The 19,098-nt window shown below is 39.0% G+C and overlaps 1 protein-coding gene across 8 annotated transcripts in view; it reads right to left on the bottom strand.

Annotated features, from left to right (window-relative positions):
• Positions 1 to 19,098, bottom strand: part of szt2 (SZT2 subunit of KICSTOR complex) — a 197,923-nt gene that overhangs the window by 37,196 nt on the left and 141,629 nt on the right. For 7 of the 8 annotated variants that reach the window (XM_028445251.1, XM_028445256.1, XM_028445253.1 and 4 more), the window contains 6 exons: positions 17,927 to 18,054; positions 13,995 to 14,042; positions 12,492 to 12,613; positions 12,228 to 12,413; positions 1,564 to 1,819; positions 1,402 to 1,481 (listed from right to left, as the gene is read on the bottom strand). In XM_028445251.1, the coding sequence (XP_028301052.1) occupies positions 1,402 to 1,481; positions 1,564 to 1,819; positions 12,228 to 12,413; positions 12,492 to 12,613; positions 13,995 to 14,042; positions 17,927 to 18,054 (820 nt within the window). The remainder of the gene's footprint in view (positions 1 to 1,401; positions 1,482 to 1,563; positions 1,820 to 12,227; positions 12,414 to 12,491; positions 12,614 to 13,994; positions 14,043 to 17,926; positions 18,055 to 19,098) is intronic. The other variant, XM_028445254.1, reaches the window with a different exon arrangement.

Here is a 19,098-nt window from a genome sequence, read left to right as displayed (position 1 = left end):
AAAACTAAAGTATAATCTCACTAAATGTTCCATATTCTCCAGAACACACGAGTGACTGCAACACAAACAAGGTCCTGCTTGTATTTCAATTTTATTCACAGAAAAATCTAACTTTATTCTTGAAATATTATAGAATAGAACTTTATTTGTCATTGCAACAAGTGCAACAAAATTACAAAAGCCCTTCAGTTAGTGCAAACAACAAGAAATTTAAATAGAATAAATAAACAGTACTTGTTTTACATTCTTGGTATAAAGATAATAACCAGACACTGGCTGCATTCTGACTCCCCCACAGTTGAAGAGTGGGAAAACAAAAAATCACATTCTCCCTCAGATTACAAACAGAAAGGTTTACCCAGCTTTGGTCAAACTGGAAGAAAGCTATTTTAAATATAAATGTGTAAACAATTTCTTGCTGAAATGTCTCAGTATCTATTTGTGTTATGTGTGTGCACACTCAATAGTAAATAGTTATGAAAGTAAAAGACTTAAAAACAAGGGAAAGGGGTATTTTAAGTAAGTCATGTCAGAGCCATTTTTCCTTTTTATTACTGTTTTTAATATATGTAAACGTGACTGTTAATGTGTAAAATGCCCTCGAACCTTTCATAAATAAAAAATAATAAAAAAAAAAAAGAATAAATAAACAAAGATAAGAATGGAAAAATAATATAAAATCAGGGTTAGTGCAAAAGCTGTCATAACAAAAGATATTTTCAACAGTGGGGTAGATTGTTATTGCTCAGACACATGATGTGTGTTGTTCAGAGCTCTGACTGCTGTTGGGTAAAATTATTGACTTTAATCTCATAAAATTAAGATTTTATTAAGATACAACTGTATTTATTATTTATATTTATATTATTTTATTATTTATTTAAAATTATTCCCCCACGCTGGACGGTTTACCTCACGCTCTCCTATATGCAATATGTAAATTTTACTATACATATGTTACATTTATTTATTTATCTTTTTGCTGAATATTCTTCTGTTCTTTTTTTTTTTGCTCCTCTATTTATACGATCTTGGCTGATTTGTTGCTGTTTGTCATTTTTTTCAATCTGACTCTGGGACATGCACAGTTCTTTTTAACTTGTACATACAGGATGGAACCTGGAAACTGGAGACTTTAATCTCATAATGCCCAGATTTTTTATTGTATTTCATTTATTGGCCCGAATACACCGTCAAACAATAAACCACGAACCATATGAATAAAAATATTTGGTAAAAACTTGATGTGTGTGAGCCAAAGAGAGAGAATGGTTTTCAGAGATAGACAATCCATCACTCAGTGAATTTTGGAGCTTCTGACTGTAAGTTCATAGTTGTTCTCCTTCCTGTGTGGCCTGGTGGTTGTGAAATAGTGAAGGTTAGAAACATGGTGGCACTCACTGAAATGGGCATGTTGGACTGAGCCGACCTCTGCTGCCAAGTCACAAACAGGTTCTCTATCTTCATCTGTTTCTCCAGTTCTGTGGTACAAACAGGAAACATCAGCTCATCTCTCAGTAAACACAAGCAGGAAGTCACGGTCACTATGAGTGATCTCTGAACCTCTGCGCTCAGCAGCTTTGATCTCCAGGAGCTGGCCACCGTGCCGTCCAACCACGTCTCCATCCATCAGCGGTCGGATGGTGCACACGTCCCTCAAAGCTTCGTCGAAGGGAAGCAGCTCGGAGGGGAAGTGGAGCGGAGCCAGAATCCTGCAGGAGCTTCCCAGTCGGCCCGGCTCTTTACTGGGCAACGGGGGAACGGCACTGCGTAGCAAGGCATCAGGCTCCATGGATGGACCCAGGAACGGGTTTGGATCCTGGAACACGGAACAGGAGGAGAGCGTTAACATCATGGTTCTAAACATGACGGGGCAGATTTACTGATAAAGGCTGAAGTACTACCAGCATGGGTTGGGTCAATTACATTTTTAAGTTACAATTACGCTTTAATTATCCATGTTCAATTACAACTCAATTATGATTACAGTGACTGGCTTTTTTTTTTTTTATAATTACAATTAAAATGACACTTTTTCCCTGAAAGTCTATTACAATTATGTTCTCAATTAATACATTTCAATTACAATTAATCACAGTTACTGAGCCTGAAATAAATAAGCCCATAACTTTCCTCTTGTGTTAGCTTTCTGTTAGCATCTCAAATGATAACGGGTCGGTTTTGACACGTGTGAAAATATAGGTTGTAATGTTTTTGGTGTGCGCGTCTGATAGTGCTGCACGATTATGGCCAAAATTATAATCACACTTATTTTTCATTACACTACTTTTAAACAAACTATATGTGAACAGTTTACAGTTGCTAAATTAAGCTTTAAAATGGAATCATAATACAAAATTAACCCAGAGCCTGTATTTTAAATCAAAATATTGTTGATGATCAGGTTAATTTAATCATGGCAGCCAAAATAGTGATCACAATTAAAATCTGATTAATTGTGCAGCCCTAGCATCTGAGCCTTCTTTTCTGTCAGTATAAGTTTAGATTTCATTTTTTATGAAATGGTAAAAGTGAGAGGTAAACTTGATACGAAACATATTCTAATGATTGTAACATGGCTCTCAAATTATAATTGACAATTTTTATAGGATTTCCACGTCAATTATAAAGTCAATTTTTTTATGTCAATTATAATTCAATTACGATTAAAACTAGGGTTGTCCCGATCCGATATCGGTCCGATATCAGCCTGAAAATGAATAAATAATAATAATACATTTTATTTGTAGTGCACTTTACATTTGATGCCAAACCTCAAAATGTTACAGGATTAAAACAATACAACACAACGTATATTAAAAGAGGCATTAACTGTTAAAATAAGTTTCTGTAAAAAGGTGATGTTTAAGTTTTTTCCTAAAAATGTTCACTGTTTGCGGTGAATATCGAATAATATAAATCAATTTTTTTCTTCTTTTTTTCCCAATTCATTTTTTATTTATTTTATTCAATTGTAGAATACTGTAGATATTATGTTGAAGGTTAAAATGTATGTAACCAATTGGTTAATAATAAATATATCAGTTTTTCTCATCCCTACTGTAGCTGACTATTGATCTCTGTTTGAGTGACATCACTTGATCAAACCTTTTCTAACATTCCACACTACTAAATAAGTTATAAAAGTATGATTTGTGCTGATATCAGATCAATATCGGAATCGGCCGATACACAAGGCTGCAATACTGGTATCATATCGGAAATTAAAAAGTTGTATCGGGACATCCCTACTTAAAACAGCAGCAGTTATTACAGTTACACCATAATTATTAATTAATTTATAAATTACATGATTACAATTATAATGGACCCTAAACCTGATACCAGCTGCATCTAACTGACTGAGATCGCTGCGAAAATCAGTGCACGTGCAGGCGTGGTTTAGACCCATTCCAAAGATCAATGTGCACGTGTGTTCAACATAAAGGAAGAAGCAGCAGGTGCAGGTTCTCTCTCTGCTCTGAGCTGATAACTGCACAAACACCCACTGATTCTCGTGAGAATGTTGCAGTTGTTTATTTATGTCGGCTACAAAATAAAAGCGCCGTCACCTCAATGGACTTAAAGACAAACTAGCGTTACAACAGAATCTGATTTGTGCAGCGGAAAGCAGGAAAGGGAAGAAATAAACTATAGGTTTATTTATTTATTCTATCAGTGCAAGTAGTGACATTTGTGCACGTTTTTACAAACGTAAAGCTTGAGTAAATCTGCCCCTTAGAGCATGGGGTCTCAATATTGGGGTACTGAGACACTGGGAGTGGGTCGCCAGATGCCTTAAAAAAACTGAGAATATTTTTTGAACAATTTGAGCTCATTTTTGCTTGTCATTACCATTTTTCTGCAACTACACCAAATTGTCATATTTTAACCTATTTTCATCACTTTTTCCTGCCATATTTTTGCTCCTTTAAAGCATTTTTGCTCCATTATTCCCATTTCTGTCAAATTTCAATACTTTTTCTGCACATTTTCAGCACTTATAAACCCTTACACCACTTTTCCCACCCAATCAAATTTTTTGACCCATTATTGTCATTTTTAACCTCTTTTAATGGTAAATGGACTTGATTTATATAGCGCTTTATCCCCACACTGAAACAGTCTCAAAGCGCTTTACATAACAGCTCATTCACCCAATCACTCTCACATTCACACACCAGTGGGACAGGACTGCCATGCAAGGCGCTAGTCGACCACTGGGAGCAACTTAGGGTTCAGTGTCTTGCCCAAGGACACTTCGACACATAGTCAGGTACTGGGATCGAACCCCCAACCTCTTTATCAGAAGACGACCCTCTACCAATTTTGCCAATTTAACCACATTCACAATTTGCCATGCCTATTATTTACCAATTTAAACTAATTGTTCAAATATTGACACTTTGAACCCTTTTAAACACTTTGTCTCTCCGTTTTCGGCTACTCTAATTTGCAACTTTTAACCAATTTCTGTGATTTTAAAAATCCCATTTCACCACCTTTTCCACCATTTTTCGTTACTTTTAACCCATTTGAATTAAAACACGGATTTACATCTTTAAGATGTCTACATAAATAACTAATAAACTTCCTGGATAACAGTGGATATTATTCAGATGAATAAATAAATGTGGTTATCACAGATTCATAGAACAATGGATCATCATTTTACTGACTTTATGGATGGACCCCAAAAATCTCTCCCCTTTATTCCCCCTTGTAGATGGTCCTGTCTCCACATGACTGTTCTTCAATGTTCACGTCTGTGTTCAAACACCTTCAGCTACAGTGGGGGTCCCCGCTCTCTGGGACCTTTATTTTGGGAGCAGCAGGTTTAAAAAGGTTGAGAACTACTGCACTAAAGACAAGCTTTCAGATAATATTTTTGTTTCATTTATTCAGACAACTGTTCCTCAGGGAAATCCATCATGTTTCGACTGACAACTGCCAGACTTCTTCAGAGGCGTCTGCTGATGTGTCCTTGACTTCCTCATAATAATTCCTTTGATTCATTTGAAACATCAAAGCCTCTGAAGAAGACTGGAAGTTGTCAGTCAAAACATTTCAGGAGATCAAAGTGAATTCCCTGAGGAACAGTTGTCTGAATAAATGAAACCTTAACATATTATTCAAAAAGAAAACAAAAATAATCTTTCTGGAATGATTATGATTTCAGTTAACTTGTTGTACTATGATTTCAGCTGTATAAATAAAGTTGAAATAAATTAAATTATTTTAGATGTAAAGTCATGCAGCATTTTTCTGTGAATCTATGTGAAGGTACAAGTGTGGCAGTAATTGTTGCCTCTAGTTTTATTGTTGTGTAACGTTGAGCTTTTGTTGATACAGTACGACTCGCACAGAGGACGATGCTTTGCTAATTGGACGTGAACTCGTCCAGTGGGAGTTGGAGGCACTGGGTGGTGAGTGTGCTTAGCGTAGCAGCTCAGGGCCCAGATGTCCTGTGTTTGAGCGTGCCCAGCATGTCCACAGGCTGGGGGGGTTGTGGGGGGGTTAAACTGCACACTGGTGCTCCCTCTGCTTCTCCTCACAGCCTTGACAGATGAAGCTCTGTTCAGGCAAATTTTCTGCTGCTCTGCCTCTGCCTTCTGTCTGAACTCATTAGGAACGCAGTGATGAGAACATCCATCAGTGGGGAGAAAAAAACTTTTTGTTCTTTGGGTCGTTGGGAGAAAAACGGAGGAGGAGGAGAAAAGGCATTCAGTAACTTTCTGTGTTGCATGGAGCAACTCTCAGAAGTCCTGTTTCAGCCTGGTCTGTGCAGTGTGCACACATCATCATCTGGTAGAAACTTGGCTGTGTTGCATGCTTGGGTTAGCCTTAGATTAGCCTCTTGCTAGCCTCTGGTTAGCCTAGCAGCTCATATTAACAGCACCAACTTTGTGTTGGACAACCCACTCTACCACTGGGGCGCCCATGGCTCAGTGGTAGAGTGGGTCGTCCAATAACTGAAGGGTTGGAGGCTTGAATTCAGCTCTATCCAAGTAATTGTTGTTGTGTCCTCTGGCAAGGCACTTCACTCACATTGTATGGGATGATGAATGTAAAAGCTTGGGCACTTATTCGTAGCAGACACATTTTGAATATTTAGCTCACTTTTCCTTCATTTGAAACCAAAATTAATGGAAAACAGCATTTTCAATGTCCTTGTTAAAAATGTGAACACAATATTACGGTAAATCACATCACCGACTGTGGCTCAGTGAGTGGTGGGGTGTGTGGGAGTGTAGCTTTACACTTGGTGACCTATTTAACGTTTAAAATTTATATTTAACTTTTAGATTTTGATTTATTTTTCATGTTTACACATTTTTAAGAATATCGAACATGCTGTTTTACATGAATCTTTGTCAAATGAAAGAAAAATAAGCTAAATGAGAGGAAAGTGAACTAAATATGTCAGCTATTAAACAGTGACCGAGTTTTTACATTCGGCACCACATAACATTACCTCGTATGAATGGGTATGAATTGTGCATGAATGTTGGTGGTTGTCAGAGGAGCCGTAGGTGCAAAATGTTAGCCACACTTCTGTCAGTATGCCCCAGGGAAGCTGTGGCTACATTGTAGCTTACCACCACTGGTATGACTAATGTGAGTGACTGGTGTTAATGAATAATGGTTTCTGTACGTGCTTTGAGTCTGCTTGAAAAAAGCGCTACATAAATCTAAGTCATTATTATTATAGTCCCTGTAATTAAAAACTAATGGTGATTTTTCTGTGGCTTTTTGAATTTCATGTTTAAAGATGAAAAGATTTGCACATTCAATGCTGGAAGTTTGTAATATCTGTCACAGTCTGCGCTCTCCTGTGTTTTCTACACGGGGTTTTTAGGAATCTATATGATCTGTATATCAGAACTTCTTAGTCCATCTCACACTCTTGGTCAAACCCAGTGTCTTTTGTATCACATGTTCTTGTTTTTACAGGGTATGTGTATGTGGAAAGTATTCTTCAAATTTGTACACATAATACCGCATAAAGACAATGTGAAAAATATGTATTTAGATTTTTACAAATTTGTGAAAAACAGAAAACTAAGAAATCACATTTATGTAAGTATTCACAGCCTTTGTAAATTAAGCTCAAAATTGAGCTCAGGTGCACTCTAGGACATTTACAGAGTGGTTCTGAAACCACTCATTTGAGGTCTTGGCTGTGTGCTTCGAGTCATTGTCCTGCTGAAAAATGAACCGTGGGCCCAGTCTAAGGTCCAGAGAGCCCTGGAACAGGTTTTTATCCATGATGTCTCTGTACTTTGGTGTATTCATCTTTCCCTCTATCCTGACTAGTCAGCCAGTTCCTGCTGCTGAAAGACATCCCCACAGCACGATGCTGCCACCACCCTGCTTCACTGTAGGGATGGTATTGGCCTGGTGATGAGCAGTGTCTGGTTTCCTCGCCTGGCATTCACACCAAAGACTTCAATCTTTGTCTCATCAGACCACAGAAATTGGTTCCTCATGGTCTGAGAGTCCTTTGGTAAACCTTTTGGTAAACTCCAGACGGGCTACCATGCGCCTTTTACTTAGTAGCAGTTTGGTAGACTGCTGTAGAGAAGGTTGTCCTTCTGGAATGTTCTCCTCTCTCCACAGAGGAAGGCTGGAGCTCTGACAGAGTGACCATCAGGTTCTTGGTCACCTCCCTGACTAAAGCCCTTCTCCCTCGATCGCTTAGTTTAAACGGCCGACCAGCTCTAGGAAGAGAACTGATGATTCCAAACTTCCTCCATTTTCCAAAGATGGAGGCCTTTGTGCTGATTGGAACTTAAGGTTTTCATTAAAAGTATTATATTTGGACAGCGGCCTCTTTTATTGAGTTAAAATCATTGGAAAATTAATTGTAAACACAAAATTTAATGTAAATACTGAGCGTGAGTGAGAAAGAGAGGAAAGTCAGGCCACGCCCCCACGCTATGTCTAAAGTGTGATTTGCACAAAAATAGTTTCTCTGTCAGCTTGGAAGATGGTAGAAAACTCCTAAAAAAAGGCAGTTGGATTTAAAGAGCTTTTTTAAGCCAATAAGTGAAGCTCAGTCTGAGGTAAAGGTTGTTTCTGTGGAAATCGCAGAAAAGAACAGCAGCCCAGCAGCAGTTAGCGTATCGACTAGCAGCACCTGTAGCGATGATGCTAATGCAGGAGAACCTGTCACCAACAGACAGGACACAGGAGGAGAACTATCCAGGGAACATGAGGAGGACTCAGGGACATTGAGACGGGAAGTTTGGACAGAGGTTCAGTTCTAAGCTAAGATGAGCTGCTACTATTGGCTTATGAAAGACAAAGCAGGCCTCGACTGTGACATATGTAAAAAAGTTGCGAGGATACAAAAGACTCCATGGCTGTTTTTGACAAATAAAAAAGTAAGTACATGTTTGATTTTCATTTTCTGCTGTGCTGCTGATTTATTTAATGTTAATGGCCTTATCGTTGTAAAAGTTAGTAAGCATTTTGTATTTGTGGGGTTTTGTGGCTATATTAGCAGTGATTTTGTGCTGTCCTTGGTGCTGAAAAATGGCAGATTTGACAGCTGTCAGAGAGAGAGAGAGAGAGAGAGAGAGACGGATGCGCTCCATAACGGGCGATTGTTCGTGCTTCTCTAATGCTGAGTCATCATTCTCATAATACACGTTTAGGTTAAATGTTTGTGTTCACGTGATATTATCGGCCCATTTAGTCAGCAAAAGGAATTTTAGAGAAATGTATTCTCTTACCGCTGGAAACAACATGTGGCGTGTGTGCTGGGACCTGATGATTTACAAAGTCTACAGACTTGTTTAGTGTTTGTACTCTGACATGCACTGTCAAATGTGGGACCTTATGAAAAAATGAAGCACTGTGAATATGGATGAATACTTCCTGTATCTCAAACAAACATCAACAAGAGCTTCGTCACATTCAATGTGCCACACATTTTGGTGTTTTCCAACAAACCTCCCACACATGAGCTGCAGGTGTTAGCTGGGCTGACGGTGGCTGAACAGTGACCACATTATGACCCGGAGCGTTCCCAGGACACAGCAGCTGTGACACAGATGCTTCCCTAGCAGCAGATTCCACCTCAGCTAGCAGCTCATTCCTCTGCAGCTCTGTTTAGTCCACTATTCTAATAACACTGCTCTGACCATGTGCTGATGATGGTGAGGGGTCAATTACATTTTCAATCACAATTCAATTACGATTACAGTGACCTGCATTTTTCCAATTACATTTAAATTACTATTATTTCTTATCCTGAGAAAGTCAATTACAATTATGTTCTCAATTACTAAAGTTCAATTACAATTAATGACAATAACTGAGCCTGAAATAAATAAAAATAAAAGTTAACCTTCCTCTTGTGTTAGCTTTCTGTTAGCATCCCTTATGATAACAGGTCATTAATCAGCTGTAAAATACAAATTTGAATAATTGTTAACTACCTATGTGTAGAACTGTACAACGAAGCGTAACATGGTTCCCTAGTTTTGCGTTAAATTATACCATATTTTCCAGGCAATTGAACACACTGTTATATTGGCCGCATTGCAATAATTTAGCAATTTTCCAAGAAAAATCCACATAAAGGTCGCTCTGTAACAGGTCGCACCCTATTGGCTGATGAGAGAACCCTTCAAACGACCCGGCCAATCAGAACGGGCAGGTAGGAGGGCTGCTATACTCCTACCTCCTAGGTTTCCATGGATTTCCGCATATTCTGATCAGTTTCTCCACGTCAGCATATTAGTCCATTTACAGCTTTTTATGATCTACTTTTACTGGAACCAGACTGATACACTGCTCCGTCTGCTCCCCGTGAATATCGCCTCAGCAGCAATTGCGTCGATCGGACTCTGAGTTAGAATACAGACGCGATCGCTTCTGAACAAACATAATGTGGTGATTTGGCAACTTTATGCTGTTTATTGTTTCTTTCTATCAGTAACTGGCTGATTTTTACTTTATCCTGAGTGTTTCAGTGCACTCTCTCTATCCGTGTGTGTGTTTATTAATTCCTACTGCTAAAATGGTCTCATCTTCCCACCTTAAATGCATACAAGCCAGCACCGCTCCACAAACTTCAATTTATTACCGGTATTCAATTTTTATTTAAAGGGGACATATTATACCAATTTTTTTTATCTTTTAAACAGTTCCCTGTGGTCTAAATGACACATCTGTGCTGGGGTTTGGTCAAAACATAATATGAATCAAGCAACAGAAGAGGTTTAATACCCTGTATAAAACAGCTGTTTGACACCCCCCCTCCATTTTGGGGGGGTGCCCCTGGAGTACACTTGCTCAACTTATCGGGGCAAAACTAAAACGGTTAACTTATTTCTTTCTTACTATGAATTTTATATTGTTAGGCGCTTTGAGATGACTTTGTTGTGTTCTGTGCTATATAAATATAACTGAACTGAATTGAATTGAATGAGCCTACATTCTGGGTGAACTCATCCTTTAGTAACTCCGTAAGTTGATCATTTAAACTGTAAAAGTGGAGCCGTCTATGATAGGTGCTATAAACATACGACCGGAGAAGTGATCAGCCCTCTCTCTCCCCTGTCACCGGTGGAGTTTAGCTTGTGACCTCACAAACTTAGATAATTTGAAATGGAGCACTTTTCTCTGTGTTGGACTGGATGGATTTAATTTACGTTGTGTGGAAACTCAAGTTACCTCATATGTGTTAAAAAAACCTGCAAACGTGGATTTTTCATAATATGTCTCCTTTAAACAGTCAGCAATCTTATTTTATATATAACTATAAATAAAAACAAATATTGACCAGATGTATGCTTCTGCTATCACTCGCTCCCACACAATTTCCCTTCTCGATCAGAACCGTCCTGCACACGGACAATGACGCCTCCGTCCCTAGTTACGGTATTTAAGATGTGTGAGTTTCATTTTCCCCACATCATCTGAAGCTCGTTTCTATCTTCACGGTGATGTTCAGTCCCTGTTACAGCTCTATCATTCTGCTGTAGGGGTGACTGTCAGTAATATTCTGCCTCCTGACACCCGCGTTCACTGGACACATGGGACTGATTAATCCACACATAGAGCGCACGGTCAAATTGGCCGCACCCACAACTTTAAAAGAGCATAAGGCAGGATCTAGAAATCAGACTCCAAAGTTACACCATGGTGGTTAGTGTGACTGCAGCCATCAGCTAAGCCGCCGTGGGGAGCGCATCAACTCTTCACCACAGCACAGCTTTCCTGCTGTAGTCCTGAATAATGCTGCTTTAACTGTAACAGTGAGAACAGTGGAGGAAGAATGGAGCAGAGGAGGACAATTATAAAGGAATACAATGTTGAAACATCCCTTTTTCTGCACAATCACATGGATTATCCTTATCTTTGATACATGGATTATACAAATAGATCCGCTGGGTCTCTTGCGAGCTCAGTGCCTCTGTTTGTGTTTCACTTTCGCTTGTTCCCCATGCACTCATCTGATGTTGACATTAACAGTTGTTTGTTAATAAAATCGGTGCTTACCACTAAAACAAACATAAATATGTCATTTCTTTGAGAAAAAAAATGTTGGATCTGACTTGGACGAGAAAATGCGGCCTGATCAGCACTCTAACTGTGACACGGTTATTTATTTACTCGTCGTTAATGTGACTGTTTACTGCAAGACCTGCGCACATGCCTCTGCGTACATCTGTGGAACCGAACCGTAGTTTAGTCCACTATGCTTGATTGCTTTCAGTCTCAAAGCCGTCTTCTTCTCATTCTTTTTTATTTCCAGTTTATTTCCAAGCCGTTGAGAACGCGCACCAGCATCATTTGACATCTAGTCTGCAGAACTTTGTGGGAAATTCACGCCCAGAACAGCATTACATCTGTTCAAGGCAATAAGTAGAAATGTGTGTGGGCTCATTCTCTTTGGTTTAGAGCGCTTCATCAACCATTAGCAAATAAAAAACTAAGTAATAATTTTTTCTCAAATCCTGCCTTATGCTCCTTTAAAGGAAAAAAATAGCGTTCTATACACGGCAAAATACTGTAAGTCAATTATCTGAACTCAATTACTGTTTATTTATGATTACGACAGCAACAGATAAAAAAAATTACCATTACAGTTCTTCTTTCCTTACAGTTATTGCAGATCAATTCTAAAGTGTCACATTCATCCTTATGAAACACTGCTGTCATGTGTTTATTGGTGGAGCAACTCTCATACCTCAGCTCATCCTCGTCCTCACCTGCTTGGAGTCCATCTCGTTGAAGGGCGTGTCAGAGAAGCAGTAGTGGTGGAAGAGGCCCATCTTCTGATTGAACAGGCAGTGGACAACATGAGCTCGAGCGTTCTGCCACTTCACCAGGCGCAGCAGCTCTCGGTTCAGAGCGGCGCCAAGATCCACCGACCAGTTATAGGTGTAGAGGGTCACCTGACCACAGCGTGGAGAGAGAGCGACATGTCACAAACTTCACAGAGGGTTTCTGTGTGTGTGTGTGTGCACTCGTACCTTTTTATCCAGGACGTTGATGAAGAGGAACCTCTGACGTGGAGCCTGCCCAGGCCCGGCCTGCACAGGACTCACCCAGTCACTGTGCTCCAAGGACTCAAAGCGCTGGAAGCCTTTATCAGCTGGAAACATCAGAGAGGAGCCAATCAGCTTCCTGCCACGCCCCCACTGTACGGTATGAACCTCAGTGACAGGATGATGACACCCTGAAAGCGATCCTCCACTGCTTTTACAAATGTAACATAAAAATCTTTGAAATGTACTTATTAGAAAATATATGCCTAATAAAACACATTATTATGCACCATATTCAATTAATTGCCTTTTAAAAATGGGACTACTTTACAGTTTTAGAGCCTGTGTTCCTCCATCTTGAAATCACGTGATTGATGATGTCACAAGGCCCGACTGCCTGTAAACATCCCATTGTTTGCTATTATAGTGAAGCATTCAGCCTGATTTTAGATCGTTTTGTAGCTTGTTCAGTCAAAATGACAACTTGTGCTGCTTCTGCTTGCTCTAAAATAATCAGGAAAAGATGTCATCGTAACCCTCGTGTGTATCAAAAGGTTACATCTCATCTTTAGATATTTTTGTTGATGTTACCTCCGCCAAGAGGGAGAGCAGAAGGTTATGTTATAACCTCCGTTTATCTGTCAGCCAGTCTGTCAGTGTGTTAGCAAGATAACTTGTTAAGTTATGAACGAATTTGACGAAATTTTCAGGAAAATTGATAAATGGGACAAGGAACAGGTGATTACATTTTGGGGATGTTCTGGCTCCCAAAAGAAAAAAAAATATATATATACTGTATGTATCCCAATTTTTTTTCCCATCCACACTGTGGAACTTCTTGTTGATGATGTCATAGGTTATCTCAGAATCAACAGCTCAATGTGAACAGGTACTCATGGTAACACAGCTCAATGTTGACAGGTATGGTGATCCTAAATTTACCATGTTACTGTAACCGGAGCATGTCAGCTGAGCTTGAGCTGCTTGGCGGAGGTCTGCACTCTCCGAGTGCTTTCCTAGTTTGTATATTTTCATTCTGTGTAATTTTGTCATTTTTTGCTTTTGAAGTCATATTTCTGTATTTAAGTTGTCGTTTTATGTCCATCTTTAAAGTGATCTTGTGTGTTTTTGGTGTGCTTCTATTGTCATTTTTTGTTATTTTCTGTGTTTTTTTTTGTTATTTTCTGTCACATTATGTTCTTGGAGTCATTTTGTGTGTCTACTTTGGGGGCCTCACTAAATTAAACAGGTAAGCCTTTCATGGCTGACTAAGGACCACCGCTTGCTTTTTTCCATTCTCCAGCAGAAATGTGAACTCAATAACATTTTTAAAGAGACATTAAATATGTAGAAATCTATTCTATGGTAAAACATCAAAGGGAGTTGCATGTTATTCTATCTCAGACATCACATTTTCACTAAAAAAGTCTAAGCAGCGACTTCAACATCCACTTAGCAGCAATAATGTTCATCTCAGAGGGAACTTACGTGTGAACCTATTTAGCACTGCGGTGTTTTCTTCATCTGAACTGTCGTCTGCAGGCACACAGAGATGAAACAAGCAGGCAGCATAGACAGTGAGACAGGGATACACACAAACGCGAGCAAAACAATAATGATGTTAGACAGACGACTACATAACAAGCATTGACAAAAACACAAAATCAAGGAGCAGGCAGGACGGGGGGCAACTGATCTCTACATAGGGTTGCCACCTTTCAGAAAAGAAAGCAAGGGACACCTATGGGCTCGTACCACGGAACCATGAATACAATTCTCAAAAATACAAGCATTTTGACATAAAACAGAGTTTCCCAAAACAATATTGTTATACATTATTTATTTGCACCTGCAATCTCGTCTAAACTCTCTCCTGAGTCTCGTCCAACATTAACCTTGAATTTAGGCTTTTTTACTCATTTATTTCTTTTTAAAATTTGAATTTCACCTTTTGGTGAATTTTAAGGAGTTGTGCCACAAATTATTATTGATGGATGAGAAAAACTCTGTGTATGTATAAAAAATGTATAATGTTAAAAAATAAATGTTTGTGTGTACCAGTGGGCGCGCACTGTAAATGTTCCCACTCAATGTTCTTGAAGCCAAAATACGACGCTTAAGGGAGCTTCTATCTTTGGAACCAGAGTCTGCGCAGTCGGGTTTGGTGGGAGGAGCCCTGTTACCATGCCCCACCCATTTAGCGCACTGCCCTGATGACTTCCGCAAGCCTAGCTATGCCACGAACTTAAGCAACTTTCCCGCTTTTGACATGCATCCGGCACCTCCCACACAGCCGACGCTGGAGTTTGGATTCTTTGAACTTTTGGAGCATATCGCGGCGTGTGACTAATCAGGAGTGTTCCTCAACCGTAAAATAATGAGGAAAAAAAAACACTAACCGGAGACAAATGGTAGACAATCTTCTGCTGGAATAGAGCGCCTGTAGTTGGGGTCCTGGTAGGAGATATGAGCGCTGATGCGGGTCAGCAGGTCGTCAAACTGGGCATGGGAGAGACGGAAGTAGCGCTGAAAGCGACTTTCGTCCGAGCGCATCTCTGGTGAATCCAGAAACGGTGCCGAGGCACAAATACAGCGAAGCCACTCTCTGGATAATGTAGATCCGATGAACGGGAGTCGGAGGCGGCGTGTTCAGCAAGGAACTCCAAACTTTATTCTCCATTCATCCACACTTCTCTAAAGCCCTCTGACGTCAGTGCACACACTGAGTCACACCAAAATACATCTGACCGGAAACACCACCTTCTCACACAATAATGTTACCCACCACTTCACAGTCATGATTTTGATGCCCAAAACGCGTTTGGTGAGAACCATTAGTCTTAGTCACGCGACCTAAACTGGCCAATGACTGACCTATCACGTGACCTAAACTGGCCAATGACTGACCTATCACGTGACCTAAACTGGTCAAATAGAGGCGCTGCGTACGGATAGAATGTCGGTATATTGATATGGCAACCGTACGAATAGCCACTGCCAAAGTTAAATGGCGTCTCGGCTTTCCTTCAAGACGTAACTGTTATTCACAAACAGAGCTACGCAAGACCCGCGGCTGTCAATCATCGTCATTTATGATGTAAAAACACAGTTTTTCAACCTCAAATAACTTATTTAAAAACAAGCTTCACAGAAAAATTAGCACTTGAATGTAATGTAGGGTGATAATAACTACTGATCACAGCAGAGTTTAGGTTTGGAAACAAAATATGTGACGAGTATTTTAACTTTACAGTTTGACCAGCATCCCATCTGTTATCATTGAGGAGGCAGGGTATATGCCCTATACTGCTGTCAGTCAGCAGGTGGAGCTCTAAAAATATAAGCTTCACTCTACCGTGGAGCTTGTCCCGTCCATTTTTTTATAGTCTATGGTGTGTAACTCCTGAAAGGTGTTCAAGAACCCTTAGGGGTACACGTACGTCAGTTTGGGAAGCACTAGAATATACAGAAATCTCAAACATTTTTAAACTAGGGAATATATATATTATAATATATGTATTAGTATGATTTGTTCATTAAAAGCCTATACATATTATGCCGATTTATATTGCCTAATACTACTATAATAATAAATAAATGATCTTTCATTCGTCTTTAAAACCTCCACATGCTAAACATAGGTTGGACATGTTTAGGGTTTGAGCAGCGCCGGTGTGTGTCATCTTTCTCTCTCTCCAACAGTCCGGATATCAGTCCGATATTAGCCTAAAAATGAATATTGGATTCAAATTTATGAATTTTCCGATTTTTTAACTCAATTGTAGAATACTGTAGATATTATATTGAAGGTTAAAATGTATGTAACCAATTGGTTAATAACAAATGGGTCAGTTTTTCTCATACCTGCTGTTGCTGACTATTGTTCTCTTGATCAAGCCTTTTCTAACATCCCACACTACAAATTAAGTTATTATTATTTTTTTATTATTAAAAAACAGAGAGAGAGAGAGAGAGAGAGAGAGAGAGAGAGAGAGAAAAAAAAAGTATGTATGATTCATGCTGATATCGGCCGATACGCAAGGCTGCAATATTGGTATCATATCGAAAATGATAAAGTAATATCGGGACATCCCTATTTCCTGGATTTTGTTTTGTTCATTATTCTCAGATTTAGTAGTTTTTGTGTGTGTATGTGTGTGTGTGATGGTCTGAAGGACATGACTAGTGTTCTGGTTGTTTATGCAAATATAGAACAAAACGCATTCTGTTTTGGCTCAGGACGGGACGCACCATTTAATGGCCAAATAAGGAACGATTCCGTATTTTAAGGGACGGGTGGCAACCCTATCTCTACATGAGTGTTAGCGTTAGCATCATGCTAATGTTAACCCACGCCTTCACCGCAGCGCCCGCCATCGTTCACACTAACGACAACAACACAATTGTTCTCACTTTGTCAGAATAGACGACGTTAGCCAACGGACAAACGTTAAACACAAAAACAACCTTTTAGCTTCAATAGAGCAACACAAGAAAATGTGACGTGAACGCTGAGAAAAAAATTTAGTTTTTAACTTCTGGGACTATCTCACACAGGATTGGGCTCAATTATATTTTTCAATTACAATTACGTTTTCAATTATCCATCTTCAATTATGATTATGGTAACGGGAATTGTTTACAATTAAAAAAAATTACAATTTTTATTTTTCCTCCTGAAAGTCTTTTTTGTTTTATTTAATTACAGTCCTTTTGAAACCTACATGTAAAAGACGGTGATTGAACCTCAAAGAAATATTTCCAGTTTTTCCAGGTTTATTTAATATAATTTAATTGTTTTTTTTTATTTCTCTCTGAGTTTTGTTTTAAGAAAAATGACTTGTAAAGGTCACAAGCTTCTAATTACTTTATTACTCCATCAGACAAATTGTGTTGTATACCACCCTTTGTAAACTTTGAGTGATTGTTCAAACAAAAATACTGTAAAAGAAAGAATTAATAAAAAAAATTGATTTGGACATTTTTGGATTGATACGATAATCGTGTGTAAATTCTGAAACAGAACTGGGGAAATTTTGAAAAAGAAAATCTGAGGCTCTGAGTTTGATTTACAAACTGTTGAGTCAGCACAATCAACCTAATAGTTAACGTAACAAAAAGGTAGCACACACGCACACGCACGCACACACACACACACACACACACACACACACACACACACAGATCCTACACACACACACACACACACGCCACACACACACACACACACACACACACACACACACACACACACACACCACACACACACACACCCCACACACACACACACACACACACACACACACACACACACACACACACACAGAGACAACCTTTAAACGACCACAGCCCTTCTGTAGTGTAATGCGTGTCTGGCTGCAGTTATTATAAGTGTCGGAACATGGACTAGTTCATCTCACCTTGTTCTGCACTGCAGTGCCACTGGAGGAAGTTACGGCCAATGAGGATGAAGCTCCGCCCAGAAAGTGGTGGCAGGCTGAAGCTCTGAGACACCGAACATGGAACGAACACGCTTCCTGAAGAGCAGCTGCACAAATACACAGAAACAAAGAGAGATCTCAAACATCAGGAATGAGCAAATGACAGCCTGGGGGCCACATGTGGCCCTTGGCTTTATTTTGTGCAGGCCCCCAAAATAACTTCAAAAAACATACAAAATTACAGAAACTTAAACATGCAAAATCAACAAAATGACAACCAAAAAAATACAAAAATGATGAAGACAAGAACACGAATCAACAAAAATGACTAAAATCAATCCCAAAATTAAGACAAATGTATATAAAATGACACATTATACACAAATTCACAAAAACAGACAAAATGACAGGAAAATATGACTTCAAAAACAACAAAATACACACAGTAATAAAAAAATGAACAAAACTAAAACAGAAACTCTTTGTTTCCTGTGTTAATGCTCTGATTGGTCATTATTCTAATGCTGACAGGAGTGTTGATCATGTGACCCTCACATCACATATAATCACATTTGTGCTGCTATGATAAAAGCGTCCCTCTCTTCCTGCTGTGTGTGTAGCCCCGCCCCTATGCTACATTGACCAATCACGTGCTGATTTTACTGTACTAGTACAGTGCCCGTCGGAAGTATGCATTCATGTGGGAGCATAAGGGGTGTAGTTGTGTATTTTTGTATCTTTCTGTTGTGTTTTTGTGCATTTTTTGTATAGATATTGTTTTTTGTTGTCATTGCAGTGTGATTCTGAACTTTTTTAGTGTAGTTTTGTGCATTTCTGTTTTTTTGTGTATTTTTGTATAAATATTTAGTTTTGTGTATTTTGAGTCATTTTCATATTTTTGTTGTTTGGTGTATTTTCCTGTAATGTATGTTAGTAATGAGTATGAGTAATTTTGTGTGCTTTTGGAGCCTTTTTGTATATTTTTATGCATTTCTATTGTCATTTTGTGTACTTTATGTATAAATATTGTTTAGTTTTTAGTTTTGTTTTACTCATTTAGTATATTTTTATTAGAAATACTGTGCGTGTGTGTGTGTCAGCCATCTCCACCGTGCGTTATCTATCACACAAGCACACGCGCTTCTTGCACA

This window comes from Gouania willdenowi, chromosome 4, assembly GCF_900634775.1.
Source record: "Gouania willdenowi chromosome 4, fGouWil2.1, whole genome shotgun sequence".
NCBI classification, from domain to species: Eukaryota; Metazoa; Chordata; class Actinopteri; order Blenniiformes; family Gobiesocidae; genus Gouania; species Gouania willdenowi.
This window is presented reverse-complemented; position numbering and strand designations above follow the sequence as displayed.